Source organism: Sabethes cyaneus, chromosome 1 (genome assembly GCF_943734655.1).
Source record: "Sabethes cyaneus chromosome 1, idSabCyanKW18_F2, whole genome shotgun sequence".
Classification (NCBI taxonomy): Eukaryota; Metazoa; Arthropoda; class Insecta; order Diptera; family Culicidae; genus Sabethes; species Sabethes cyaneus.
The window spans coordinates 62,440,823-62,467,185 of record NC_071353.1 but is presented as its reverse complement, the minus strand read 5'-3'; the positions used below and the strand labels follow the sequence as shown (position 1 = coordinate 62,467,185).

Genomic DNA, 26,363 nt, shown 5'->3' with positions numbered 1-26,363 from the left:
GCACTAATATACTGTATATTGCATTTATTAGTCCTTCAGGGACAATGTTTGGAGGTGTGTCTAAAACAAAACAAAGTAATTGTTCTTAATATCTGTGGAACGTTCCATCGTCTCAAGACCATTAATGATTGATTAATCGGAAGATTTACCATAAATGGCAACATTTTCATGATAACCACTTAAAATATATTTAAAATATTACCAAATATTTCCACTTACACTATAGAAGTGAAACTTGCTTTGGTTCTACTTGTGATACGGCATTGTTACCGTCTGGCGATATGATCGAGAAAGTTAAAGCCCAGACACAATGCATACGGATTTTACTACGTTGCGGCAATTTGACAGTTTTTCCATGGATTTTCTGTTAAATTTCCGCAACGTAGTAAAATCCGTACGCATTGTGTCTAGGCCTTTATTCATGGCATGCCATTGCGGAGATTCCACCTTTTTAGAGTCCCACGCGAAAATTATTAGCGTGACTATTTTCTGCGTTTTCCACACATGCCTGCAATTTCGCAATTTGAACCATCAATTTTTCATCATTGCCTCCCCAGTGTACCTTTCCTTGCTTGACAAGCAAATTTGCAATGTATTTAGTAAGTACAGGATAATTATTATTAAAATATGAATTTACGTAGAACTCGTAAAATTGCTGCAAGGCACAATATATTTTCAAATTAATAAAGCTGCTGGGTGATTTAGCTTTTTACGCAACAAGCTTTATGCTTTAGCTTGGTCGAACGAAGCAAAAAGCTTCATTAGATTATGGCGGTTGCCATCAAACAAAGAAAAGTATAATCGGTTTTATTGCTGTTTTCAGCAGAGCGTAATAAACCTACTTGTGCTTATAGCCCGATAAAAATCTTCTGAAGAGTGGGCCTCTTGGTCGGGTCGGTTCTAGCGTAATCATAGGTCTACAAGCGGTTTTATGAAATTGGTCAGGAAAACCACTAGACGAACACAAATAAACTTAAATTGCTACTTGAGATGGGTATTTCTACCGTACGTGTATGGGGGCCTTAAAACTGTACTATCAGCGCCACTACCAGCACATAGTTTTTGTGTAATTTGTAATTTAGAAATGACTTTGAGCCTTGTGAACTATATAAATATTCAAAAGATGATGAGGTGTTTTCCCTTTTTGAGAGTAGTCTATGTTAGATCATCCAATCGAATTCATGGAGGCCTGCCTGGTCAGATGGATGAGCAAAATAATGAAATTAAATTAAACAATTTCTTGTACACTCGTAGAATTGCTTATCTCTGCTCACCTAAAATAAACGTGTACGTGTTATTTACAAAACATGTATCATTTTTACATACAAATCATCCTAAAGGGTGGGTGAGACTATCCGACCATCGTGTACCTTTCAGTGAATGACGTGAAACACATTATTTAAGTTTTTCTCAAATGTGTTTTATTCGGTTTCATTACCATATCTAAATGCACGAGCCTTTCTCATAACACTTCTCGAAAGATCTTGTACAACGTCGGGACCCACTTTTTTGTGTAGAAATCCGTGGAAATTTTTCTCCATATCTTCCTCCGATTTCACTTTCTTAGAATATTTCCGAAGTGTTTGCTTCATGATGGCCCACAGTACTTTTCCAATGGCCACAGGTTCGGTGTGTTTGGGGGCTTGAGATCCTTTTGGCACGAAATTGTCCTTCTATGCCTTGTACCACTCTAGAATATTTTTCGAGTAATTGCACGAGCCTAAATCCGACCTGAAAAGCGTAGGGCCCTTGTGTGATCCCAGAAGTGGAAGTAGACACTTCTGGAGGTGTTCCTTTAGGTAAACCTTGCTTTCCATACGAGCAAGTTGCTTGCTAAAATTTGATTTTATTTAATCATGTACTTTTTTTGGTAAACTGAGGCATCTTCTGTTTTTAAGGTCCTCCGGGACGTCTTACTTATGATGAGCAATGAAGAACTGAAGCTCCGGAAGTCAACTTTTACGTAGGTCTCGTCATTCATAACGAGGAAATGCGATTTCAGCAACATCTGGGTGTAAAACTTTCGTGCACGTTTTTCGCCACATCTTTAACTGAACCGTTTTGGGTATAAAATGGGGAAGGCAAATGAGGAGCGTCCAATATAGCTCTAGCCATCCCAAGCCCCTACCTAGCGCCTCCACGTGGCCATTCTTGGTAATGCTCTATTGAGTAGCCAAGCTAGGAGGTGCGATGCTGGGTGATTCCCGGCTGCCTGATCTCAAAATCGTCGTTTTGAGCAGACGGCGGAACCATACGGCCTTGCTTAAGCCTAATATAAGTTTTTTTTAATTATTTTTTCGTTTTAACTTATGAAGCATCTCCTGCTATATAGTAAAAACTTTGGTCAAAACGAGTTTTAACACTGCATATGGATACCAGATGAAAGAATTAAAATAATTATTAGAAGCACTTATGAAACCTCAAAGGACGTAACTCTATTCCATTCGAAGGACTGCTGGGGAGATTGTTCTATTTTTGACCATACATACCACATTTCATCTTAATATCATATTATTAACAGTATTACTATTGATATCATATAGGGTACGGGAGAGTATTTTCAGTAGGTTTCTAAATTCAACCTATTTGCCTTTTCTTTCGTCAATAAAAATACTTTGCCGACATCGAATTTTAATATGTTATAACTATTTTCTCAAGACTGTAAGTAATCTACTAGTTTTTATTCAAAGAACGTAAAACCAACCTGAATCCTTAAGGTCTGAAGCAAATATGGCAGTTCTCAATTCTCACAAACAAATCATCACGTGGGTTAAAGTTGGTACATATAGCGAAATTGATTATGACATGGAAGGATCCTAATGCAGGAAGGCGACTCTTATAACTCCGGAATGCGCACAAGTGCCTTTGCTTGTGGGTCCGCCCAATCCCTTTTGGCCCTTCTGTAACAGCATTAGTGTGTAATTCATTTGATAATCAAATTTGGATCTACTGTAATTCTACCTACATACACTGGCAAGTCCTTGAAGCGATGGTGGCTTTCCCCCTACTACTACTACTATTATTATTTCTATTACTATTACTACTACTACTACATCTTTAACCGAACCGTTCGAATTTCTCTCCAACGTCACAGATATGATAGATATGGCAAATTGTTCAAAGTAATAAAATTGGTGGACAAGACACAAACACGTATCACTCTTACAACATTTAAAGATAAAAACAATATTAACAAAAATTATTTTTACCTACGAGTCGACCGGTTTCAGGCATTCTATGCCTATCATCAGGACGATGCCGATGTCCAACTGATTACGTATTGTTTATCTGGTTGTACCTGTAATTGTAATCTGGTTAACAATTTCTCCCGCTCTTCGACGTGGATACAACCAGATAAACAATACGTAATCAGTTGGACATCGGCATCGTCCTGATGATAGGCATAGAATGCCTGAAACCGGTCGACTCGTAGGTAAAAATAATTTTTGTTAATATTGTTTTTATCTTTAAATGTTGTAAGAGTGATACGTGTTTGTGTCTTGTCCACCAATTTTATTATTGTGGTGCTCTTACGGTGGCGCGAAAGCAAGAAAAAGTGAAATCATGTTCAAAGTAGCCCCTTACAACGGTATAATAATTCTTAGCAATTTTCCTACATTCAATTAACTAAAGCGCTACGAACATTTTTAATAGTCATTAACGCCTGCCGATTTCAGGTACATCAAAAAAGTCAAATTAGTTCAATCGTGAACGAAATGTAATTTGCTGCCGTCTACCTATGTTATACAACTTATTAATAATCAGCTCGTACACTAGTTAAAAACATTCATTTAGAAAATGAAGCAATAAAGCTACAGTTTGAATAAAAGTTTCTTTCAGGTGGATCAAATAGAGTTATAATATTATGAATAAGTCAAATGCACTCATCAGTCGCCTGCAATTTTTATGCCTCTGATTCACCCGATTTGCACTTTTATTGCACTGAGCAAAACAAAGCTACTATAATATATTGTTGTTCTTACTTTTTAGCATTCCTTAAAGCCGGTTGGATGCACAATTGATTGATGTGATCTTCCATGGAGCTTAACTCTAACTGCAGCCACAAGTCCCACACCAGATCGGAGGAAGGAAGTATGGCACGTAAGACAGTACAGGTGATCAAAAAGTGGACAAAAAATCCCAGAGAAGCCTTGACAGTGTATATTGACCTTTCATAAGCTTACCACCTATTGCACTCCTTGTTCCACCCACGGTTTGACGCATCGGGTAAACTGAGTGTCTTTAATGATTGCATTCAAGATGGTGTATCCAAACAATTTTCGTGAGTTAACCGACATGTGCCACTAACCGAAAATTGCACGTAATGTCTACAAACCAGCATTTTGGTTTTTTGTGTTTCAAAATACGAGCATTAAAACAATAGAGGCACCAGTTAATAGAAATTGCAATATAAATTGATTGGATTTCGAAACATGTATATTATAAACGATGATTGAAAAACACAATCAATGACTTAACAAAAAATTTAGTATGTAATTAAGTATAGTAATGCAATGCAGGAGGAATCGATAAGAATAAATTCATACTGCAGTCAACTAGAAACATATCTGAATGATTTTGATTTTACCGCAGGAACGAAAAAAGTTTGGGGAACGGTTTATGGCCCCAGATGAGATATTCTGAAAAAAGAATACTTTGCATCATTGAAAGCTATCACGAAAAAGAAGGGAGTAATTATCCCAAAAGAACGCAGCTTGCACAAAAATTATTATTCGACTGATGAATTTACAAAGTTGAAAAACCAGTTTTGCAGCGTTATAGACCAGGGCATATCGTGATCATTAATCGATTCCCACAATAAAAAACAAAACAAAGAAAAACTAAATAAATAAATACTTGGTAATATATTATACATCAATGTTAAATGACACTACGTTTTTTTATATCCAGTTTATTTGACACGGTGCAAGCAACATGTGTTTGTTGTAGTCCTTTCACTAGATGAGACTAAAGCTCAAAGTTCTATTTCAAACTATTTCGATAAATATTCGAGAGTCACATAACGAACGTATGCTTCGTATGAAGAACATTGCGTTTCGTCAAGTTACTGTTTGTGTTAGCCACCGCGACGCATCACAAGCAGCGCATTGAAAAAGGAAATGCATCGAGCTTGCTAGAAGTCCCTTAACATTCAAGATTATTGATTTCAAATTAAATTAACTTACTTTTAAAAGGCTTGGTCAGATAAGTGGTGGTAATGGTAAGTAAAGGTGTGGGAAAAATAAAGTTGATACAACGTTGATCCACTAAAATACATTCTATATTTTATATTTTTATTGTTTTCTCGGGGTAATAGAGAATCGGTCTGTTTGGGTAGAGGGTGGACGAGTCGAACGGTATCGATAATGGCGATTAACATGACTCCCATCTTGTCATACACTCCCTCCACAATTATGGATCACTTTTGTGTTTCAAGTTAAATAACTCAGTTAAACTAACTGTTTGAAGGTATGAAGCATTTTTGCAACGAAATATACCCTATTAACTAGCTTTTAAGACGTAAAACATCCTTTAAATCCCGACATTGATACTTTTTCAATGAGCGTACAAAGTTGTTATCGAGAATCTATCAAAATGTCTGTCGTTTTTTCAATCAGCATAAGCAGTACGTTTCTCATTCATAAGGTTGCTATGTGACATAATCACCAATTTTCGAGCAAAAAATGACTCGTACATAAAGATCAAGCTAAGTTCTTTACGATTCAGCAAAATATTGGTGGTTACCAATAATTTTCCTGTAAAACTAAGTAATTTTCGAAGTGATCCATAATAGGGACCAAAACAAGGTAATTTTTCACAATTATGGATCACTTTGATCCCAATGTAATTTTTACAAATTCAAACAGTTTAGCACCTATTACAAACATTTTTTAAGCAGAATCGAAAGCTGCACAGAGCTGAGTTTTTGGAAAATGCTGTTTCTGAATTACGCAGGACAGGAAAGCTACGTAAGGCAGTAAAACACTATGATGGTACATATGCAACGGTTCATCGCAAAAGTTAAGCGAATGTTAGCTCTCATGCAACAATCTAAAACGTTAATTTTTTCCTTAACTTTTTAGAGAGTTTGAATTTACTGGTCCTTTGAGCTTTCGGTCAGATACGCGCGATTTCCTTTTATGTTTATTTTTCATTTTTTTCGGTTTATTGTTGCCTTTCCACTGTTTCATACAGAGTCGCATCATAGCAGCGATTGAATTAAACTCTTGCATCGATTAACTTTTCCGAGATCCACTGTACCTACATCGTTAATAACAATTCGGAAAAAAGGAAACTTCATCCTATACTAGTCTTTTCGGAGCCAACGCAGCTGGTGAGCCTAAGATTCTTTTCCAGGACAAAAAATCAGTCGTGAAATCGCGAAAAGCATTCCCAAAGTCTGATCGGTAGGTGTCTTCGAAGAAGGACGGCAGGCATCTAAAGACAGACCAAAAGCCACACAAGGTCTCATACGATTTGAAACATGTGATTTTTATGTTATTACATGATTTGAATAAAGTTCATTAAGTGAATTCGCTGCAAAAAGTGTATTTTTATTTTGATCCATAATATGATGAAAATTGTTTCATAATTGTGACCGCTTCCAAAAGTGATCCATAATTGTGTATTTGATCAGTCATAATATAAGCTTAATTTCCGTGGAAAACTTACACTAAATGGGTTTAATAAATGAATCAACTGAAAGATTACATATTTCTGTAACTAAAAACATTTATAATCTGCTTTTAAACAATGGTATGCGCTACAATTGATTGTTTTAAAATCATACTTCTGCTTAAATGGTCCATAATTGTGGGGGAACTGTACCTCAGGTGTCATCCCAGGTTAATGAGAACAGATTTCTCGCGTAACTTTTTAAAAGCACCTAAGTAATATTGAGAGACTCTGCTTGGAATCCTACTCTTGCGATTATTGGGCGAACATAAACGATTAGCTGTGACGTCAGCATACAATTCATATGAAGCTGATGTGTCAAATTGCATTTGCATTTCCATCACCGTGATAGGCAAAAGAATACAGGCCCGAAGAGGATCTCTCAATCTTACTTAGGTCTTCCCATAGGTGTAGCTAGAGGCGGTGCCTGGGGGACCAGGCCCCCTCCAAAAATTTTCCCCACAGGAACTTAAAAACCAGAAAAAATCAGTGTATATGTTCCCACTACGTAGATGTATTTTTGCAAGCATGCAGTTGTCGTCGTCAGCAGCCTAGAGCCGAGGTGGCTAATGCTGTTTCAAGCATTCGTCTCCATTCAACTTGATTTTGGGCCACTTGTCGCCAATTTCCCAGTCGTTTCAGAAGTCGCTAATCACTTTTCGACCTAGTCAAGCCATCTTGCACATTGAGTCTCCCTGTTGCTGGTGCCGGTGCGGTTGTTAAAGAGAACTGTTTACGTCGCACTGTCGTCAGATACTACTGACTTTCGTCATATGTACGATGGGAATCTCTCCAAGCAGTGCCTGTAACTCGTGATTCATATGCCTCGGCTCATCTCCGCTTTCAGTTTGTATTCCGCCAAATATCGTCCGCAGTACCTTCCGCGCGAACATGGTCAGGGTACGTATGTCCTCCGTAAGCAGTGTCACGACTTAAAGTCCATAAAGAACTACTAGTCTAATAAAGGTTTTATACATCGTCAGCGTTAGTTAGTATATATAAAAATGTGAGGAGTGGGCATGTTGTACTACTCCCGGCATTTATGCAAGATCTGTCTAGCGCTATAGGTGCTATCGGTGATCGGAGCCGTTGCTAGCATTTCTCGGGCATATTTATAAAGTTCTGCCGGTAGGCGGTTTTTACTAACGGCTTTGCTGGTCTTCAGCAAACCCAAGTTTTCGTTTGACTTTTTGGAGATCAAGTGCTGGAACATTGCTATCTTCCATGGGTACTCCTAGGTTGACTTCCGTTTTTCCTCCTTCTGTTGCAACTTCGCCATTGAGGTGTTCATCAAAGAACTGCTTCTCCCTGTCGGCTACGTCGCGCTCGTTCATGATTAAATTCCCTCCCTCGTTCCTACACATGTCAGGCTTTGGTGTGTGGCCTTTACGAGTTTAGTTTACCTTCTCGTGAAACTGCACACTGAAAAGTTTTGCGTGTTGGAGCTTTCCGCTGAGTCAATTAAGCAGAATCGTTACACTAGCCCCGTACATAATTGTCCTGTACTGTACTGTCAAATCTTAAGGGAGACTCTACTCTGGAAGACCGAAAAATAATAGATTTTCGTAAAAAAATTTCAGATGTCAGAATTACAAGTAAGTGTTAGGGTATTTTAATATTTTCAATGTTCATTGTAACTAAACCATCTTTGTAGCAGTTGGTAACTAAACATTGAAGTATATATTGACAAGCTTTGCATCAACTTAATCGCTAAATTGTGTGCATAACAAGCTGAAGAACAAAAACATATGCTTTTTTGGCACAATCTCACCCCGACAGACGGTACCAGAATAGTGATTATTATGCTGGTGGCAGGTGGGCACGTGAATGCCCTCTAGAAAATAGTTCCTTGCTGACGGTACCTGCCGGGAACCAACGGAGTATCGTAGAACGGATTTCAAGGATGTTTTTGAAACTTTAGGTCAATATCTAAATTGTTACGTTGCGGTTTTTGAAAATTCGAAAAATCACCAAAATGGAGGTAATTTTTCCAAAATAAAGGTGTTTTTTCATCAAAAATCGTCAATTGCTCATAAAAAATTGAAAAATTGAGATATCATAAAACGGCTACGTAGCAATTAAGATAATTCATTTTTACATGCTGAAAAAAAAATTCAGCCAAATCGATCCACTAGATTCTGAGATACACGTACCGCCATCTAAAGAAACATGGTTTCGGGGAAAAAGCGTTCAAAGTTTCGTACAGGAATTGACTTTCCTTGAGGTGACGCCACAATATTTGCCGTAAGTTTTCAATGAGATCAGATATCAAAAAATCCTTTTGGCATGATATTTCTAAAGGTTTAAGCGTCTCGAAAATGCAAAAAAAATCGATTTTCCCGGCTTTCCAGGGTAGGGCCCCCGTTAAAAGGCTTGTACCCAAAGCTTTGCTTTAGGTACTTCTTGTGTTGATAGTATGTTACTCCTTTCGTACTACAAGGGCAATCTGGGACCTAGTATTTCGATATTTCCTCGGTATTTCAAAGACAAAACAGAGTCCACCTACAATTCTGGCCAAATAGAAACTGCAGTCAACTGCGATTCATTACTTCTTGCTCTCTATTTACCTATATCAAGAGATTTGGTATGTGTAGGGGTATGTATCTATATTTTGCTTGGATAATTTTGTACTACTGCCGCCGCTTGGCCATTGACTTTATTGAAGCAATTTCTCGAATTTCGGCGCACTGTCTGTCCTCTGCACTATGAAGATCTCAACAAAGATTATTCCAGCACTAAAACATATCGTTTCGGATGACAGTTCTGCAAGTGACCATAATTTTCGTGATCACGAGTATATAGACCTTGTTCAGCATCACTCAATTACTAAGCGAGTGATTTAGCGATGTATGATATAGTATTCTCATAGAGTTCACCAATAGCTTTGTCATTCATCCATGTCTACGAAAACATGTGGATTTCTGATCTAACTTAACAGTGCTCATCAGCTTCAAAGGTTGATACTGTGTTCGAATAACTTTAGATATCCAGGTTTCTTCAAAAGATGTAAAGGAATCCGCTGCTTTAGGTATTTCTGTATGCCTTCGTCAGAACCTAAAAAGTTTCGATCGGTCTAGCTTCCGGACAGTTTGGAGGATTCATTACCTTCAGTACCAATTCGACTCCATGGGGTTCGTACCAAACTAGCGTGTTCCTCATGTAATGCACTAACGACAAATCTGGCCAAAACAGTACTGGAACAACATCATGGCCAATAGGCACCGCTCCAAGCACTCCCAAATGTAACCATTGCGAATGGATTTGAAAGCATTCCGCAATCCAAATGAATCGCTTGCCACACCATAGTCTTCATGCCGAATTTTGACACAAAAATGGACTTGTCGGTATCATCAATACTTTGGCTATCACTCACGGTATAGAAATGATCACCTGAGTGCGACTTGTAGTCAAATTTGGCATAAGTTTCATCATCCATAATTACGCACACCGATTTTACACATACATAGTAGGTTAACCAACATACTTTGGTCCCCATCAGCAGCCATTTAGACACTTCCATTTGAGTTTGCTGTAAGTGTCCAAATTATGTACAGCTGCTGATGGGGTCCAAAATAAGTTGGTTACCCAGGTTTATTGTATAACTTACGTGCACTTGGTTTGACAGATGCGGTTTATGTTATACCTCGTTTTGGTTTCTTCTGCTTCGTATGTGTTTAGTTCATTTCTTGCTTTGTCAACGGTCAACGTTACTGTTCGATGTATACAGCTTATAGGTCACATCTCGATCGGAAGCATACTACATATTACGGGTGGAAGCTTGTGCAACATTCTAGTTCAGGACTCGATCTACAGGGCCCGGTCTGCGTCCAGATATTTTTTGTTCTTGGAGGTACTCTGCTCACCATACTTCCGAATTGCCTTACGGACTGCTCCGATGCTCACATTTCACCAACTGACTCAGATCTGTGGTGTACGATCTGTTTGCGCTTTTTCTGGGGAAGGGCTCTGCATTTTCACTCAAACGTCGTGAAGCGGTACTTCAGATACATAGATTTAAAGATAGAAAAGTAAACAATGATAAGCAGTGATGGTTAGTTGTTTAAATGTCATCTGGAAGTAACATAGGCGTACGAAAATCATGCTTCGACATTCTGGGAAACTTTGTATACCAAAAAAGCCAAAAATGATCGCTTTTTGCGGCAGCCTTTAGAGAACGCTCGTCACCAAGGTTTTCCTGAGCATGATCAACGCCCACAGAGGTTATACGATAGATCAATCTTATGTTTATACATTGACTTTTTAATGAAGTCAGACATTTAATACAATACTCTATGATTCAAGGAATACGCAATATCGGCGAACCACGGGACCTGTGAGGAAAGTTCGGATCGAATTCGGCTATAATTCGCTTATATTCGATATATTCAATACATAGTAGAATTAAATTGGATAAGATTCCTTATCATTAAATTTCCAGGTACATATAATTCGGTTCTATTATAGGTTGGCTCAGTCCGTGGATCTCCCAGTTTGGTAAAACTAAACGAACTACCAATATAACAAGTGCTGCTTCAAGTTCACCTTCAAAACTTTTTCCATCCTAGGGATACTATAAAATGCCTATGTTTTATTACTTTCTACTACCTTTTTCTTTGTCTATTGGAAAGACTGTTATTATAAGAAATTGGTTTATACGATATATGATGCATATCTATTCACAAAAGTTACATCTCTATCGATCTCTTTGTAAAGAAAAAGACTCGTCCAAGTATTTTAGCTGCACCATCAAAACCCTATTCGAAAGCCTTGGAATGCCATTTTCAAGGCTGTATCTAAAGTTCGATCCGATTCGAGCGGCTCCGTTGGGAGTAGTGTGGGTAATCTCAAGAAGACTACTTTGAGAGAAATTAAGCTTCAGGGAACACTTCAGGGGCGCCAGTTCTTTCTCCCCGGTCAAAGGTCGGATACCTTTCTAGTGTATTAGTGATACCTACTAACAAGAGCTCGAAGTGTAGAATAGCAAACTACCGGACATTGGACAATACAGAATCTCAGGTTTTGATTTTTATGCAAAAATAATTGTCTAGATAAGCGTCAGGCAATAAATAGCCTAATTTTATTTCGATTTTCAAGTCCAGCGCTCTACCCAAATATTTTTCATACCAGATATACAGCAAAATGCAAATAAATTATGCGAATGACTTAAAGAAAAAGTTTATTGTCGATTATTTTGTTCTGAATTTCACCTGTAAAAGTAGCCAAAATCCGTGAAATATTTTTTTCGTAACTTTTTCATATTGTCCATTCAAAAAAAATTATATATGGCTCTGAGGCTTAAGCGTCGAGCAAATGTTGTCTGCCTAGAAATGAATAATATCGCGCATTTAAGACTGGGGGTCTATTACGGCCTCGATCAACTAAACATGACAGTTGAGAGAACGTCGATATAAAAGTAAAACGTAGTGCCACGGTTTTAGTTTGCATTTAAGTAGTGTTTATGGTTTACCATGGCGCGATTGAAATGTTCTCGCAGCTGTCATCGTAAATTATTATTATGACCTGGCACGCTGTGTAACAAAATTTATATAATTAATATATTAGAAGAGAAACGAAAATATTAGCAGTTAAAAGAAAAACGAAAGTGTTCACCATGTTCTTTTACATTATATCGCTTAAAACCAATTAAATATTAATTGGATAGTTCAAAAATGCAATTTCATATGCGATGCTCTCTAAATAATAACGCGGGATAATGTTTTCACGCGTTGTTAGAGAACGCAATATAATTCAAACCACAGCCTAGTCAAATTACAAAACCCAATTAATTCATTCACTCAACACTACACTCAACAAGCTCACGAGAGTAGGAAAACTAGCCATATGAGTTGAGTGTAACATAGGCGTACATATTTTCTCGGCCAAGTTCAAGGCAAACTGGTGTAAATAAGGGGTGTGTAGTCAACTCATCATCGAAATTTTTCGCCATGCGCTAGCGTAGAATCATCGTCATTATTTTAGCCATCGTCAAATGGAAGATTATGAAATACAATCATTTTTGCTGCTGCTGTTTGGCTACCCTCTATATTCTCTGTTGTCGTTTCGCGTGTGGGAAATGCTTTCCCGATTTGCGGTGCACAATGCACGGCGCGCCGGATCGCATGTATTATTACCTTTCTCATATAGAAAGTGAATGAAATCCGTATCATCATAAATAAATATTGTAATTTAAGAAGAAATTGTAAATTAAGAAAAAAGATTCCAAAAATTATTGCTATCCTTTAATTCCACTACCATGTTATTTTCTCATGATATTTTCTCGACGTGTGATCTACTTCAGTATCAATAACTTAGACTGTTTACGGTATAGCAGCCTTGTCTCCTATTAAAACCCAATAGCTGGACATCAGAAAAAAAAATCAAACCACAACCGACTGTTACACTATCCCAAAAAATAATTTTAATCATCTAATAGGTAGAAAAGCGGTGAAATATTACTTACTTACTTACTTACTTACTTACTTACTTATTCAGCCGAGAGCCGGGGTGGCTCTTGCCGTATCAAGAATACCTCTCCATTGTACTCGGTCCAGGGCTACCCGTCATCAATTCGTTGCGCGTCTCGACACACGCAAGTCGGCTTCAACCTGGTCAAGCCATCTAGCAAGTTGGGCACCTCTATTCCTGGTGCCGGTGGGGTTCTTGACGAGAACGGATTTTACAGCACAGTCGTGCCGGCATCCTTGCAACGTGGCCGGTCCACCGTAGTCTCCCAGCTTTCGCCAGGAGTACGATGGGAATCTCTCCAAGCTTGTAGCTCGTGATTCACACGCCTCCGCCACTATTCCGTTTGTACTCCGCCAAAAATAATCCGCAACATCTTTCGTTCAAATACGGCAAGTGTACCTATGTCTTCCGTAAGCAAAGTTACTGCCTCAAGTCCGTAGACCGGTCTGATTAGCGATCTGTACATCGTCAGCTTTGTGCGGCGGCATATGCTCCTATATCGAAGCGTCTTGCGGAGGGAAAAGTAGGCTCGATTTTGAGCTTGAATGCGTCGTTGGATCTCCTTACTCGTATTATTGTCGGCGGTGACCAGAAATCCCAAACATACGAACTCATCAACCACTTGCAGTTCATCGCCGTCAATAGTCACTGTCCGTGGGAGGCAAACGTTGCTTTCTCTGGAGCCTCTTTGGTTTTGGTTTTCGACGCATTGATTTGTAACCCTACCCTCCTAGTCTCCGTTTTTAGTCTGGCGCAGATTGCCTCCGCCGTCCCAAGGTAATGATGTCTACTAATGATGTCGAAATCGTTTGCGAGGGCTAGGAGTTGGCTACTCTAGCTGAAGATCGTTCCTCTCGTTTCGATGCCCGCTCGCCGGATCTTCACATTTTCAATAGCGATATTGATATAACATGACACACACGACAGTCCATCTTCTTGCCGCAACCCTCTGCGCGATTCGGAAAGACTCGAGTGTCCCCGACGCACGCACGTAGCACATCACTCGCTCCTGAGTAGTTTTGATCAGCCGCGTCAGTTTGTCCGGAAAACCGTACTCGTGCATTATTTGCCATAGCTGTTCTCGTTCAACTGCATCGTATGCTGCCCTGAAATCTACGAAAATATGATGCGTGGGCACGTTGTTCTCTCGACATGTTTGGAGGATCTGTCGGAGTAAAAATTTGATCCGTAGTAGCACGGGTCTCCATTAAGCCCGTCTGTATTACCCTACGAATTCTCTTGCTGTTGGGGATAGATGACGCAACAAAATCTGCTAGAGCACCTTGGAGGCGGCGTTGACCAACGTGATGCCGCGGTAATTACAGCAATTCAGCCGGTCGCCTCATTTGATAGATCCACTCCTCCATCCACTCCTCCGGTAGTTTCTCCTCCTCCAAATCCTACAGATTATCCAATGAAGTGCCGTTGCTAGCGCTTCTTGGCCATTTTTGTAGAGCTCTGCCGGGAGTCGGTCTTTTTCGACGGCTCTATTATTCTTCAGTAGACGAATTTCTCGCAGGATCTCTTCGAGATCGGAAGCCGGCACGCTGGCACGTGACTACATGAAATTTTTTAGTCTCAATGGTTTCAGGCGTTGTACTTATGAAACCCCGAACATGTATTTTCAAAGCCACCATTGCTTCCAATGAAGAATTGAATCTTATTTCGCTCTTCTCTTTTAAACATTCACTTAAACAATGGCACTCACAGATTCTTACAAACATACATATGCCAGAAATGTCAACTGACATTAGTCTTTGATCTAATGATCTGATATAGTCCTACGGGCTGTATTCCTTGTAGTTTTTTATTCAAAATGGCTTGGATTGTTTCCTTCTCATAACCACTCAACCTGATAATCTCGAAAATATATTTTAATTCAGTCTCTTTTTTTTGCCACTCAATGGAAGAGTTGTCACAGGATGAATCATGTGGTGAAAAGATGCCATTTCGTTTCGAAATGAGTGGCTGGACGGGATAGACATCACCCATTTAGTATAAATTTTAAAATCGGAAATTGTGAAATCTATACCTATAAAAATAGATTTCTGTCTGTCTGAATGAATGAATCACAAATTTCCTCATAACTCGAGAACTAATCAAGCAAATGGAACCAAACTAGGCATGTGGGGGATTTTGGAATCTTGAATTTATTTTATGATGGTTAGAGACTTCTCACCCCTGTGGTAGGGGGATAAGGCAAAGCAAAGCAAAGCCTAGGTGCTACATTCCGTTATCGAAACTTGACCTGTTTTTTTATACGACAGACTTCGCAGCCAGCTGCTAAGGTATGCACCTTTGCAGGGCCAGTTGCTACGATCCCATTGACTCTAACAGCCTTTTCCAGTCTAGATTCGAACATACGACGACTAGCTTATTAGGCCAGCGTCATATCTAGGAGCCAACTGGGAGGCTAAGGATAAGGAGGAGGCTAAGTATAAGGGGGATAAGGACTCTCATACAAATGAAACAGAAATTTTTACGTAACTCAAAAATTAATCGAACTCGAGAAATTCGAGACTCTTCTATAAAACATTAGTCAATAACAAGACCACAAAAACTATCAATAGTAACACTAGATCGTTCAGGGCGAGATGGCCGCGAGTCTTGCCGGTGTCCCGCCGTCGGAAGCGCCGGCCACCACTGTGTAGGTCTATTTGTTTTCCTAGGTCTACTGACCTCTATTACTTTCCTTCAGTAGGGGTCCGAACGAGCGACAGCCAGGGTTGCCACATGCACAGATTATTCTGTGTTTAACAGATATTTGAAAGAAATCGCCTGTACAGAATCTGTATGCATAGAATACAGATTTTCGCCAAGTTATACAGATTAAACAGATTTTTGAGCTTTTACATGAGAGTGAAAGAGACGGAAATAGTCAACAAAACGACTCTCTATCTCTTTCACTCTCATTGTTTTGCATTAGACAGATTTTTGCATAGATATTTTTCCTCGCCGTACAGATTGACAGATTTTTCCAACAAAAAACACAGAATTATATGTGGCATCCCTGGCGACAGCGAGTAAGGAGAGGATCACCCCTGCGAAATGGTACTTTTCAGGAAAAAGTTTTCCGTGAAACGGTACATTCCGGTTAAGGTTTTTCGCGAAATGGTATTCGGCGAAATGTTGTACAATCACGACGAATATTACTATCCGCTTTCTGGCTATGCAATGAGGGGAAGTTGTTTTTTACTTTACTGTGAGGAAAAATCGCAAATTTGTATATTAAACTACCCATCTCAGGTAAACAATAAGCATTACCATAAGCAGCAAATCAGCATGTCTGGCATTTTATACTGCATGTTGTTGTATATTAGCTTTTTGACTACATAGGTTTTGTAAATTGGCATTTAAAATTCAATTCAAATTCTTCGTGTCGGTAATTAGCTGCAAATTAGCATTGTCAGCACTTTAAGAAGGCTAGCAGTGAAGTAGCTGTATATTTTGCCAAATTTGCATTTCGGTAGCATTTAAGGCGACTTAGATGCTTATTGGCTTGCATTTGAATAGCATTGGTGATGTTTAATGGTTACCTGGGATGCTTTCATAGTTACGTAACTGCCAAAATGAATCATCTAAGGTTGAACTTCTCAGAAATTTTCAAAACTCGAGATTGTGACAAAGATCATCCGAGATTCATGATTTATGTACAACACAGTTTAATTTGTGGAAATACGAAGTTTGACGGGCAGCTAGTTTCTTATAAAAACAACCTCTAAGAATGTTAATGTAGAATGATTAATGTAAGAATGTAAAATTAATATCTTTATGGACTTTTATGGACTTATTGACTATTTTCAAGAGAGTATAGAGCTTGCTAATTTGTGGTTGTGTTGGTGATCTGTTTTCCCCCAGTTTGAAAAACGTCATGGAAAAACCAACAGCAGCAGCAACAAATCGCGTGTACGTATACGCGGCATAGTGTGCGTACGGTAGCTGGCAGCAATCTCAATCAAAGTCCAGTTGTATCAAACTCAGTGGCTGGAGAATTCGCGAAAAATAATTATTTGAATCGATGAATATCCCTCATGAACATGTACTATTCGCCTGCCTCACTGATAATGCATCCATCGGCTTTGAATTTTATCACGAACATAACCACATTGCGGACATCGGAGTTCGTTCAAAAATTGAATATTAAATATTGGTTTAGCGGGTATAGGATGCCCGGGGATGCCGAAAAGTTTAAAGTAGTGTTAGTTGCTTTAGAAGCAGCAGAACGTGTTATTTCGCATTTTTGCTTTGCATATGATATTCGTATATTCAGTGATGCCATGAAGAGTGAATGTATATTGTATGTGGCTCATTAATTATAGTGAATTAAACCGTTCGCGTCTCCGTTTTCTCATGATAAAATCGTTTGCTGATGTTCGGCGTATATATTCATTTTGAGAGTTTTCCAACCTCTGATTAAAATACAAAAAATGTCGTCCACATACCTCCACCAGCGTTCTGGTAAAACATTTATTTTCTGTTTGCCATAAATAGCTTACATAAGAAAGGTGACAGGGTATTCCCCATTGGGGCTCCTTTCATTTGCTTATAAAAGGTGCCTCTTAATTCGAAACAATTTTCCTCCATACAAAGTTGGGTCAATCTCAAGTAGTCTTTAACCTTTGTTCTCCACTCATTTCCACTACGTTGTGAGACTCACCAATTCTCTAAATGTTTTACGGCTTCGTTCACCGGAACACTAGGAAATAAGGCTATTACATCAAATGTAATTACATAATTTCTTAAGTTCCAATGTTACCTGAAGTTTTTGAATTTTCATTGAAATTTACTGTGTTGAAATTGATCGGCTTGGACATTTCTTTGGCATAGCTTTAAACTCTTTCACTAGCCACATCGCTAGTTTTTCGGTTGAAGATCCTACTACAGAAATAATTTATTTAATTTCGTTCCCAGATTTGTGGATTCCCAACCGAAAAACTAGCAAAGCGGCCCATACTCAATGATCAATAATGATCACTTTAATTGAACCACGCGTGTGCTGTTTAAAAAAGTCGATTTAATCTATCTGATGGTATAAGGAACCCCTTTGTCTATAACAAAGGGTCCCACTTGTTATTTGAGATAGAAATCGACACGTCTTCGGAACATAATTCAACTGCTTGTTAACGATATATTAGTTGCATTATACTACTTCTATTGACAGATATTTAACCATTAATATAGATAATGGTATTAAATATCACCTTTAATTCAATATCAAAATCATGAAAATCGATTCACTCGCCCATAACTTCATTTTTTAACGTTCTCCTTGCTCTCCTTCTAAAAGGAAAGATTGGCCAAACGACAGTTTTTGAGGCCAGCCTAACTCAAAAAGGGGCAGTCCAAGCGCTAAATATACAAAATTCGGGCATAAGATTTTCTGAAAAAGAATCTCACCTTTGCTAAGTCTATATTTTTGGCCTAATATCAAGAATTTTTCAGTTTTCCTGAATCTATATTTTTCGCATTAGGCATTTATTCTTCCCCAACTTAAAAATAAATGTCCGGATATTGATGTAGTATGGTACCAAGAAAGTTACGACAACAATCTCTTCAAACGGATGGCGCCTTGAATAAACTCTACTGCAAACAATTCTGTTTAAGAATTTTTTCAACTGTTATGCTAATTCTTTGTCATAGATAATGTATTTTGAACAAAATCACGACTTAAATATACATATTTAAGCCGTGGAACAAAATATTCTTTTGCAAGAAACAAGAAAAAATTCGAACGCAAAAATCTTTGACGTCCATACGCGCACGGCTTACTTCGATCTCCTAACAAGATGGCGGACATTCAAACCAAGTTGACTAACCTTGATGCAAACATAAAAAGTATTTGTTCAGTTAAAAATAGTACCGTGAGGTGCCCTAATTCCATTGCACTTGGTTTAAGGGTGGCTGTTTCCTTGCGGAACATGCAGAATATTTTCGAAAAAATGGTTTCAACGTATACTACTTCAAGCATTCAAGCATTGTTGGAGGAAATGTGCATGTTTTGTTGCGAGATTGTTGTCCTAAATATCAGATGCACGGTATTATGAGTCAAAATTAGTCACACGGAATTAGGGCACCTCACGGTACTTTCTCTTTTTTTAATGACTCTGTAGCAGTTAGGCTTACTTTTTTCTCGGAAAAGAGTAAATGTTTGATGTGAAAAATGTAAATTTAGAATACAAAAAACTATAAATTATGAATTATTTATAAATCTTTCCTTTTTTTTTCAAACGATCCAAATATCAATCCAATTGTGAATCTTTTGAAATAATAAAAGAAAAATCGATTTTCTGAGATTACAAATCTCCTATGCCCCCCTTAAGTAAATATTGAATAAATTAACACAATAGAATGACACATTAAAGACCACCATAAATTCATAAACAGCATGATAACTCAACCTAATTCAAAGGAACATTAGGTGAAAAAATGGTGCCTATTCGACTAGATAATTTGGAGACGCAATATACTGAGCCAAACGAAGGGAAAAAATATGCACACCTTTTGAACCGGGAGCTTAATCAATGGCAATAGCATATGTAGCAGTTTATTTTATAATTGTTGTGGTTTGCCGATGTACGATAGAGATAGGCTCGGTTATGCTATCAGTGAAGAAGTTTCAAAACATTGCCCCGTAGTATGAGCAAAATAAAAAAAACCATTACGCAAGCTGCATGTGCCATTCGAGTGAGAGCTTGCTCAGCTGTTTGCTGTTGCCAACACAGATAGCAAACCATAAGAGAGAATTATGAGCGATTTGGTTTGCAACCTCTCAGTTGGCTTAGACGTACGACACTGGTCTAACAAACCAATCGTCGAAGGTTCGAATATCGACTGGAAGAGACTGGCATCGCTGTACTAGTCCCGCAGTTATCGTGCACTCTGACAGGTGGATGCAAAATCTGTCAATAATTATAGAAGGTTAAGTTTCGAACGCGAAATGAAGCAGGAAGACTTTGCTTTGGTTTCTGGTTTGAAATTTCGAAGCCGAAGTATGTTATTTCTACAGATAATTCTCCAAAATTAAATAATAATAACTTTATTTACATAGCCAGTACTTGCATAGCCCTTACACATTGAATATGAAGCGATACGGTTTATGGCAAAAACAATATGATATAGGTTGCGTATTATGAAAGCGATAGTGTCCGGAACCAGAGGTACATATATTGCTATAATATAACGTTCCTATAGGGGAAGGGCAGTAAAGACGGACACTGCGGGAAAGACGGACACTTATCATATTTCATAAACAATAATTTTTTGAAGCAAACCAATGATGGGAAATGTTTCTATCGACTGAATAAACACTTTTGAATTAAACTGCCGATTTCTAGCAGCGCAGCTGTCAAATTTATAAGCAAAACAAAGAAAAAATGCCTAAATACGCTAACCGATGTAATTTTGTGTGTGAAGAAAATAGCTGGTAAATCGTTAAAAAGCAATACTTTCGTGCTATATCGACGACATTACGTTAGTTTGACCCTTCACTGAATGTCCATTGGAAATCTAGTGAATTTTTGAATATTCAGTAAAAAGTTATTAAAGTATGAAAAAATGGTATCCAAGTCGGGCAAGACGGACACCCAACGGTAGGGAAAGACGGACACAAAGATTCCGTATTCATTTTGCCTAACAACGATTTCAATTACAAATACTTGCATATTATACATGTAAAAGTATCCAGAAGTCATTTAACAGTTGGAATAGGCCAACTTTTAGAAACGATTAATTCATCACCAATTAAAATATTGAAGATTATAAAAGGGAACCATTTTATTTCCTGGCTCAAAGGGGGAATTGGGTAGGGGGTTTTCCCAAGCCAATTCTTTCCTAAATACATGATGAAATATGTTAATCTTTCTTAATACTGATAATTCGTCGGCGCGTGACACCTTTTCGCGAGTGTCCGTCTTTCCCATATCAAGTGTCCGTCTTTCCCGCCCATGCGCAGAAACTCTGATTTATACATAATGTTTATAATATTAAAAAAAGTATAAATTTTGGAAGAAATTTTCTAGTTCACGCTGTAACTTTATTAGACAGAGACTTAAAGTTTCAGTTTGTATGAAAATTGCAATCAATACAGTTATATTTGAGTAGATATTGACTCTTGACCTTAAGGTGTCCGTCTTTACCGCCCTTCCCCTAATGTTCCTGATTCGCACTCGGTGGACCAGTTGATTTTATTGAATTGAAACTGAATTACTGATTCGAATCAATGAACACCAGACGATTGCATGACAAACTCAAGGAATCACTATTACTTGTGACGATACTTCTATACAGATGATTAATTTTCTCAAAGCAAGGTTGATTCAAATTTTATTAGTGAATGGCTTTGGTAGTAAAATTGGACATATAATTAAAATTAGGAATTTGTTTCGAGCAACACGCAAAGTTTGTCATTTAATAATACTATATATATGCAAATTTCGTCATTCCTTACAGTCAGGTAAAACTTTATCACAAAATTGCGATATGAAAGTTTTCCGACTGTTCTTTGAAATTTTGCACTACCGTGAATTTTTTTGTGGAAAACTTTTTTCAATCGGAAATCTATACCTATAAAGAAGGATTTCTGTCTGTCTGTCTGTCTGTCTGTCTGTCCGTATGTTCCTTATAGAATCGAAAACTACTGAACCAATCGGCATGAGAGTATGCATGTAGAGGTTTTTTGGGGCCAGGAAAGGTTTTAGTGATGGTTAGAAACCCCTCCCCCCACTAAGAGGGGGGGCTCCCATACAAATGAAACACAAATTTCTGCATAACTCGACAACTAATCAAGCAAATAGAACAAAATTTGGCATGTGGGTGTTTTCGGTGACAAGAATTTATTCTATGGTAAATTCAGACCCCTCCCCTCTTTATAAGGGGAATTATAATTCCTCTCCTCTTTAAAAGGGGGGGCTTCCATACAAATTTCCTCATAACTCGAGAACTAATCAAGCAAATGGAACCAAATTTGGCATGTGAAGGTTTTCGAGGGCAAGAATATTTTCTATAGTAAATTAGGACCCCTCCCCACTTTAAGAGGGGGGGCTCCTGTACCAAAGAAACACAATTTTCCTCATAACTCGAGAAGTAATTAAGCAAATGGAACCAAATTTGGCATGTGGGTGTTTTTGGAGACAAAATTTTTTTCTATGATGAATTGGGACCCCTCCCCGTTTTAGGAGGGGGGGATCCTATACACATGAAATACAAATTTTCTCATAACTGAAGAACTAATCAAGCAAATGGAACAAAATTTGGCATGTGAAAGTTTTCGAGGGCAAGAATATTTTCTATGGTGAATAAGGACCCCTCCCCACTTTAAGAGGGGGGGCTCCTATACAAACGAAATACAAATTTCCTCATAACTCGAGAACTAATCAAGCAAATGGAACAAAATTTGGCACGTGGGTGTTTTTGGAGACAAAATTTTTTTCTATGATGAATTGGGACCCCTCCCCACTTTAGGAAGGGGGGCTCCTATACAATCCTATAACACACATAACACATGATAAATTTGGTTCCATTTGCTTGATTAGTTCTAGAGTGTTTGTAGGCAAGAATATTTTCTATGGTATATTTTCTATGGATTTCCCCACTTTAAGAGGGGGGACTCCTATACAAATGAAAAACAAATTTCCTCATAACTCGAGAACTAATCAAGCAAATGGAACCAAATTTGACATGTAAGTGGTTTTGGACGCAAGATTTTTTTCTATGGTGAATTGAGACCCCTCTCTTCTTTAGAAAGCGAGTCATGGCCCATCTCCCCTTTAAGAGGGTGGGCTTCCATACAAATGAAATGCAAATTTCCTCTTATCTCGAGAACTAATCAATCAAATGGAACCAAATTTGGCATGTGGGAGTTTTAGATGGCAGAAATTTTTTCTATGGTGAATTACGACCCCTTCCCCTTTTAAGAGGGGAGCTCCCATACAAATGAAATTCAAATTTCCTTATAACTTGAGAACTAATCAAGCAAATGGAACCAAATTTGGCATGTGGGAGATTTTGGAGTCTTTAATTTATTTTAGGATAGTTAGAGACCTCTCACCCCTGTGGTAGGGGGATATGGACTCTCATACAAATAAAACAGAAATTTTTGCGAAACTCAAAAGCTAATCGAACTCGAGAAATTCGAGACTCTTCCATAAAACATTAGTCAATACAAGACCACAAAAACTATCTATAGTAACACTAGATCATTCAGGACGAGACGGTCGCAAGTGTTGCCGGTGACCCGCCGTCGGAAGCGCCGCCCACTGGGGGGCTTGCAAAACTCGAGATTGTGACAAAGATCATCCGAGATTCATGATTTATGTACAACACAGGTTTATTTGTGGCAATACGAAGTTTGTCGGGTCAGCTAGTATGTCAATAAAATTTTCTGAGTCTTTTTGCCTACTGTTTTCATCCAGTAGCTCATAAACTGTTCGATAAATTTTATAAAATACTTATATCGTTTTTGTTTTTGTTTAGGTCCAACCTAGGTTCGCCCCAGTTCCAATCGAACGGCTGTCAAAACATTTGTTTATTCACTCGGATTAAACTTAGTTTCCCTCTAGTTTGAACTTTTTAGACGTCGGGTTCGCTCTGGGGTTTTCTACATTTTCAATCGCGCTATTAACGATACACTGACAACCCGAAAACGTTTTTTTACTCTGCCGTACTTTTACTCTCCCGAAAATGAATTTTTTGATTCAGTGGTCGGATTGGAAGTTTGGAACTAACCCAGGTTAAAAAGCAAAAACGGTATTAGACTTTTAGACCCAACGCGACCTCACTCACCGGACTATAGAAATTATGATTTGTTATATAAAAAAATTCTCAATTTAACATCAAATCATTTTAGTATACGATTTATTGCATTTCAATTATATAATCTCTTCAATTTTCTTTCGCCAAGGTGTCAGTTATCACGACTTCGCTTAAACCTTATAGCAACAAAGGCTAAGATTATCTATTATCGATCTATTGGCCATTGCAAATCATTTTAAAAGTTTTTGTCATCCCCCCCCCCTCCCCTTGGAAATCGACTTGAAAAATCGGGGGGCAAAAAAATAATTTGTAGGATATGAGATAAATTTTTTTATAAAATCAATTGTCTGTGGGCTCTACAGCCTGAAAAACTTGAAAAATGAGTATACGAGTTGAGTTAACGCTTCTAGCATGAAATAGAAATGGAAATTCAAACAGCGGAGTTTCCGAAAATCGGCCAAAAAAATTATCTTTCGTTTTTGTTTTTTTTCGTAGATTTTTGCATGGAAATTAATAACGTATACAGTTGGATTTCGATTTTGGCAACAAATGCGTGTCGCCTATGTTGCCAAAATCGAAACCGTGCCAAAATCGAGACCCTTTTTCGATATGAAAAAATTTAATGTAAATGCTTTAAAAGTTGACTAAATATCATTAATCACCGATTGCAACCATTTTATGTTTAAAAAGTCCGACAAGAGCTATCCGTCCGGTGCAAATAAGTTATTGACACCCTGCGGTAAGACGTAGTCCTACGACAATAAAAATATTATTGTTAGAAACCGGATAACTTTTTTTCATGAACACACTTAGGGCATCATTTTTTCGGCATTTAAAGCATGTATGCGGAAACTGATTGATATTTAAGCATATTTTTGGAAGAGAAATATCTTGTGTTGCCAAAAACGGATACTTTTGTTGCCAAAATCGAGGCATGCCAAAAACGAACCATGCCAAAATCGAACCATGCCAAATTCGAAATCCAACTGTATATTAAAAGCAAGAATAGATTTGGTTTTCACGTTTGAACTCACAATAAAAATGCCTAAAATCCAATTTTTTTGCTCGATTAAAAATGTATAAAATAGATTAATTACCCCATCTATCTAGTCGTTTTGATTGAGTTCGATTGTTTCTGAATCTAGAAATAAAATTCCTCAAATGGTGAAAATATACTCTTCATTCGTTTCTTAAAACCATTTGATCCCAAATGAAAAAACAGCATTTATTCTACATTGCATAACACTTCCCTAGCGAAACGTAAAGCGAACTAATACTTGTTCATCTTTTAGTTGTAAACACCTACCACTTCTTGCATCCAGCTATCCATCATCACTTAAATCAGCTAGTCACTTCTTTCGCAGTCTAGCTACTGATGATAGTGAGAACAGAAAATAGGTTCTGTAATTTATTTTGCTTCTGAAGTCGTCTACAAACACCACTTTGAACCAGACGCCGGTTCCACTTCACCTAGCCAAACTGACACACAAATATTGCGCTTGCTGCTATACCCCCAGAAGTACACAAAAAAAAACGAGGCAAACACACCTAATGTAATAATTACAATCTGTGTACTTCTTCCTTTTATTGGTCGAATTCGCTTGCAAGTTTCGCTAGTTCTTCGCGTATCAACGGTGATTTTCAGAACTCTATACACATCAGCCGACAGCACCACCACTTCATGTTTTGTTCACTTCCATCAACTTTGAAGAAACTGCCTCCTACCGACTATCGGAAGCAAAGCAGAAGAAGAAAAGCAAAAATTCACTTTTATTCTCGTTATTTCAGCCGCAGTAACACAAATGCTCAAGACGTAGAAAACAACACCAAATTGTTATTAAATTTTACGGCTTTTCGGTATATCTGGATTTGGTTTTCTTGAATTATATGGGTAAACTTGAGTATTTCTTTACGAGTCCTTAAAATGAAATTCTGTTACGACTATTTCAGAAAACTAGAACAAGGCACACCATAAGAAACATCCAGGGTAACACGGAAGGAGATTAAACTAAAGAGCATAGCACTTGTAGTTATCACTAAAATTGTCGATACATTGAAAACCTGCCGGAAATTCCGATTCTATGCACTAAACATAATATTATACAGTACAAGTTCTGACTCGGTCCAAGATCAGAACGGGTAGAATCAGATCCGAATCGAGCGACATAAAGTCTCGCACTGAAAGAGATACGATTCGCGGATTTTATTTTTCATATATTCTCACTGTTCTGGCTGAAGCGCTTCGGGGCCTAGCAATATAAACTTCAGCCGGTACACCGTCGAATGACGCCGGTAATGATCACGATGATGATGATGATGGTGATGCCGATAATCATGACAACCAGATGTACGTACAGTCAAACCACTCAACTACAGCACTCCAACGATAGAAAACATCGGTTGCATTTGAGTAAAAACAAATCATACTGTCATACTATTTGAGTTTAACGGGAAACTAGCAGTCATAAACTTTT

General features: G+C 38.1%; 1 protein-coding gene across 4 annotated transcripts in view; it reads right to left on the bottom strand.

Moving 5' to 3' along the window:
• Positions 1-26,363, bottom strand: part of LOC128733871 (steroid hormone receptor ERR2) — a 69,221-nt gene that overhangs the window by 10,358 nt on the left and 32,500 nt on the right. The window contains exon 1 of one of the 4 annotated variants that reach the window (XM_053827718.1): positions 25,196-26,179. The exons of 2 other annotated variants lie outside the window; for them this stretch is intronic. In XM_053827718.1, coding sequence (XP_053683693.1) covers positions 25,196-25,222 — 27 coding nt within the window. In that variant the 5' untranslated portion in view covers positions 25,223-26,179. Of the gene's footprint in view, positions 1-10,282; positions 10,407-25,195; positions 26,180-26,363 lie in introns of those variants that run through there. One more of the 4 variants, XM_053827742.1, reaches the window with a different exon arrangement.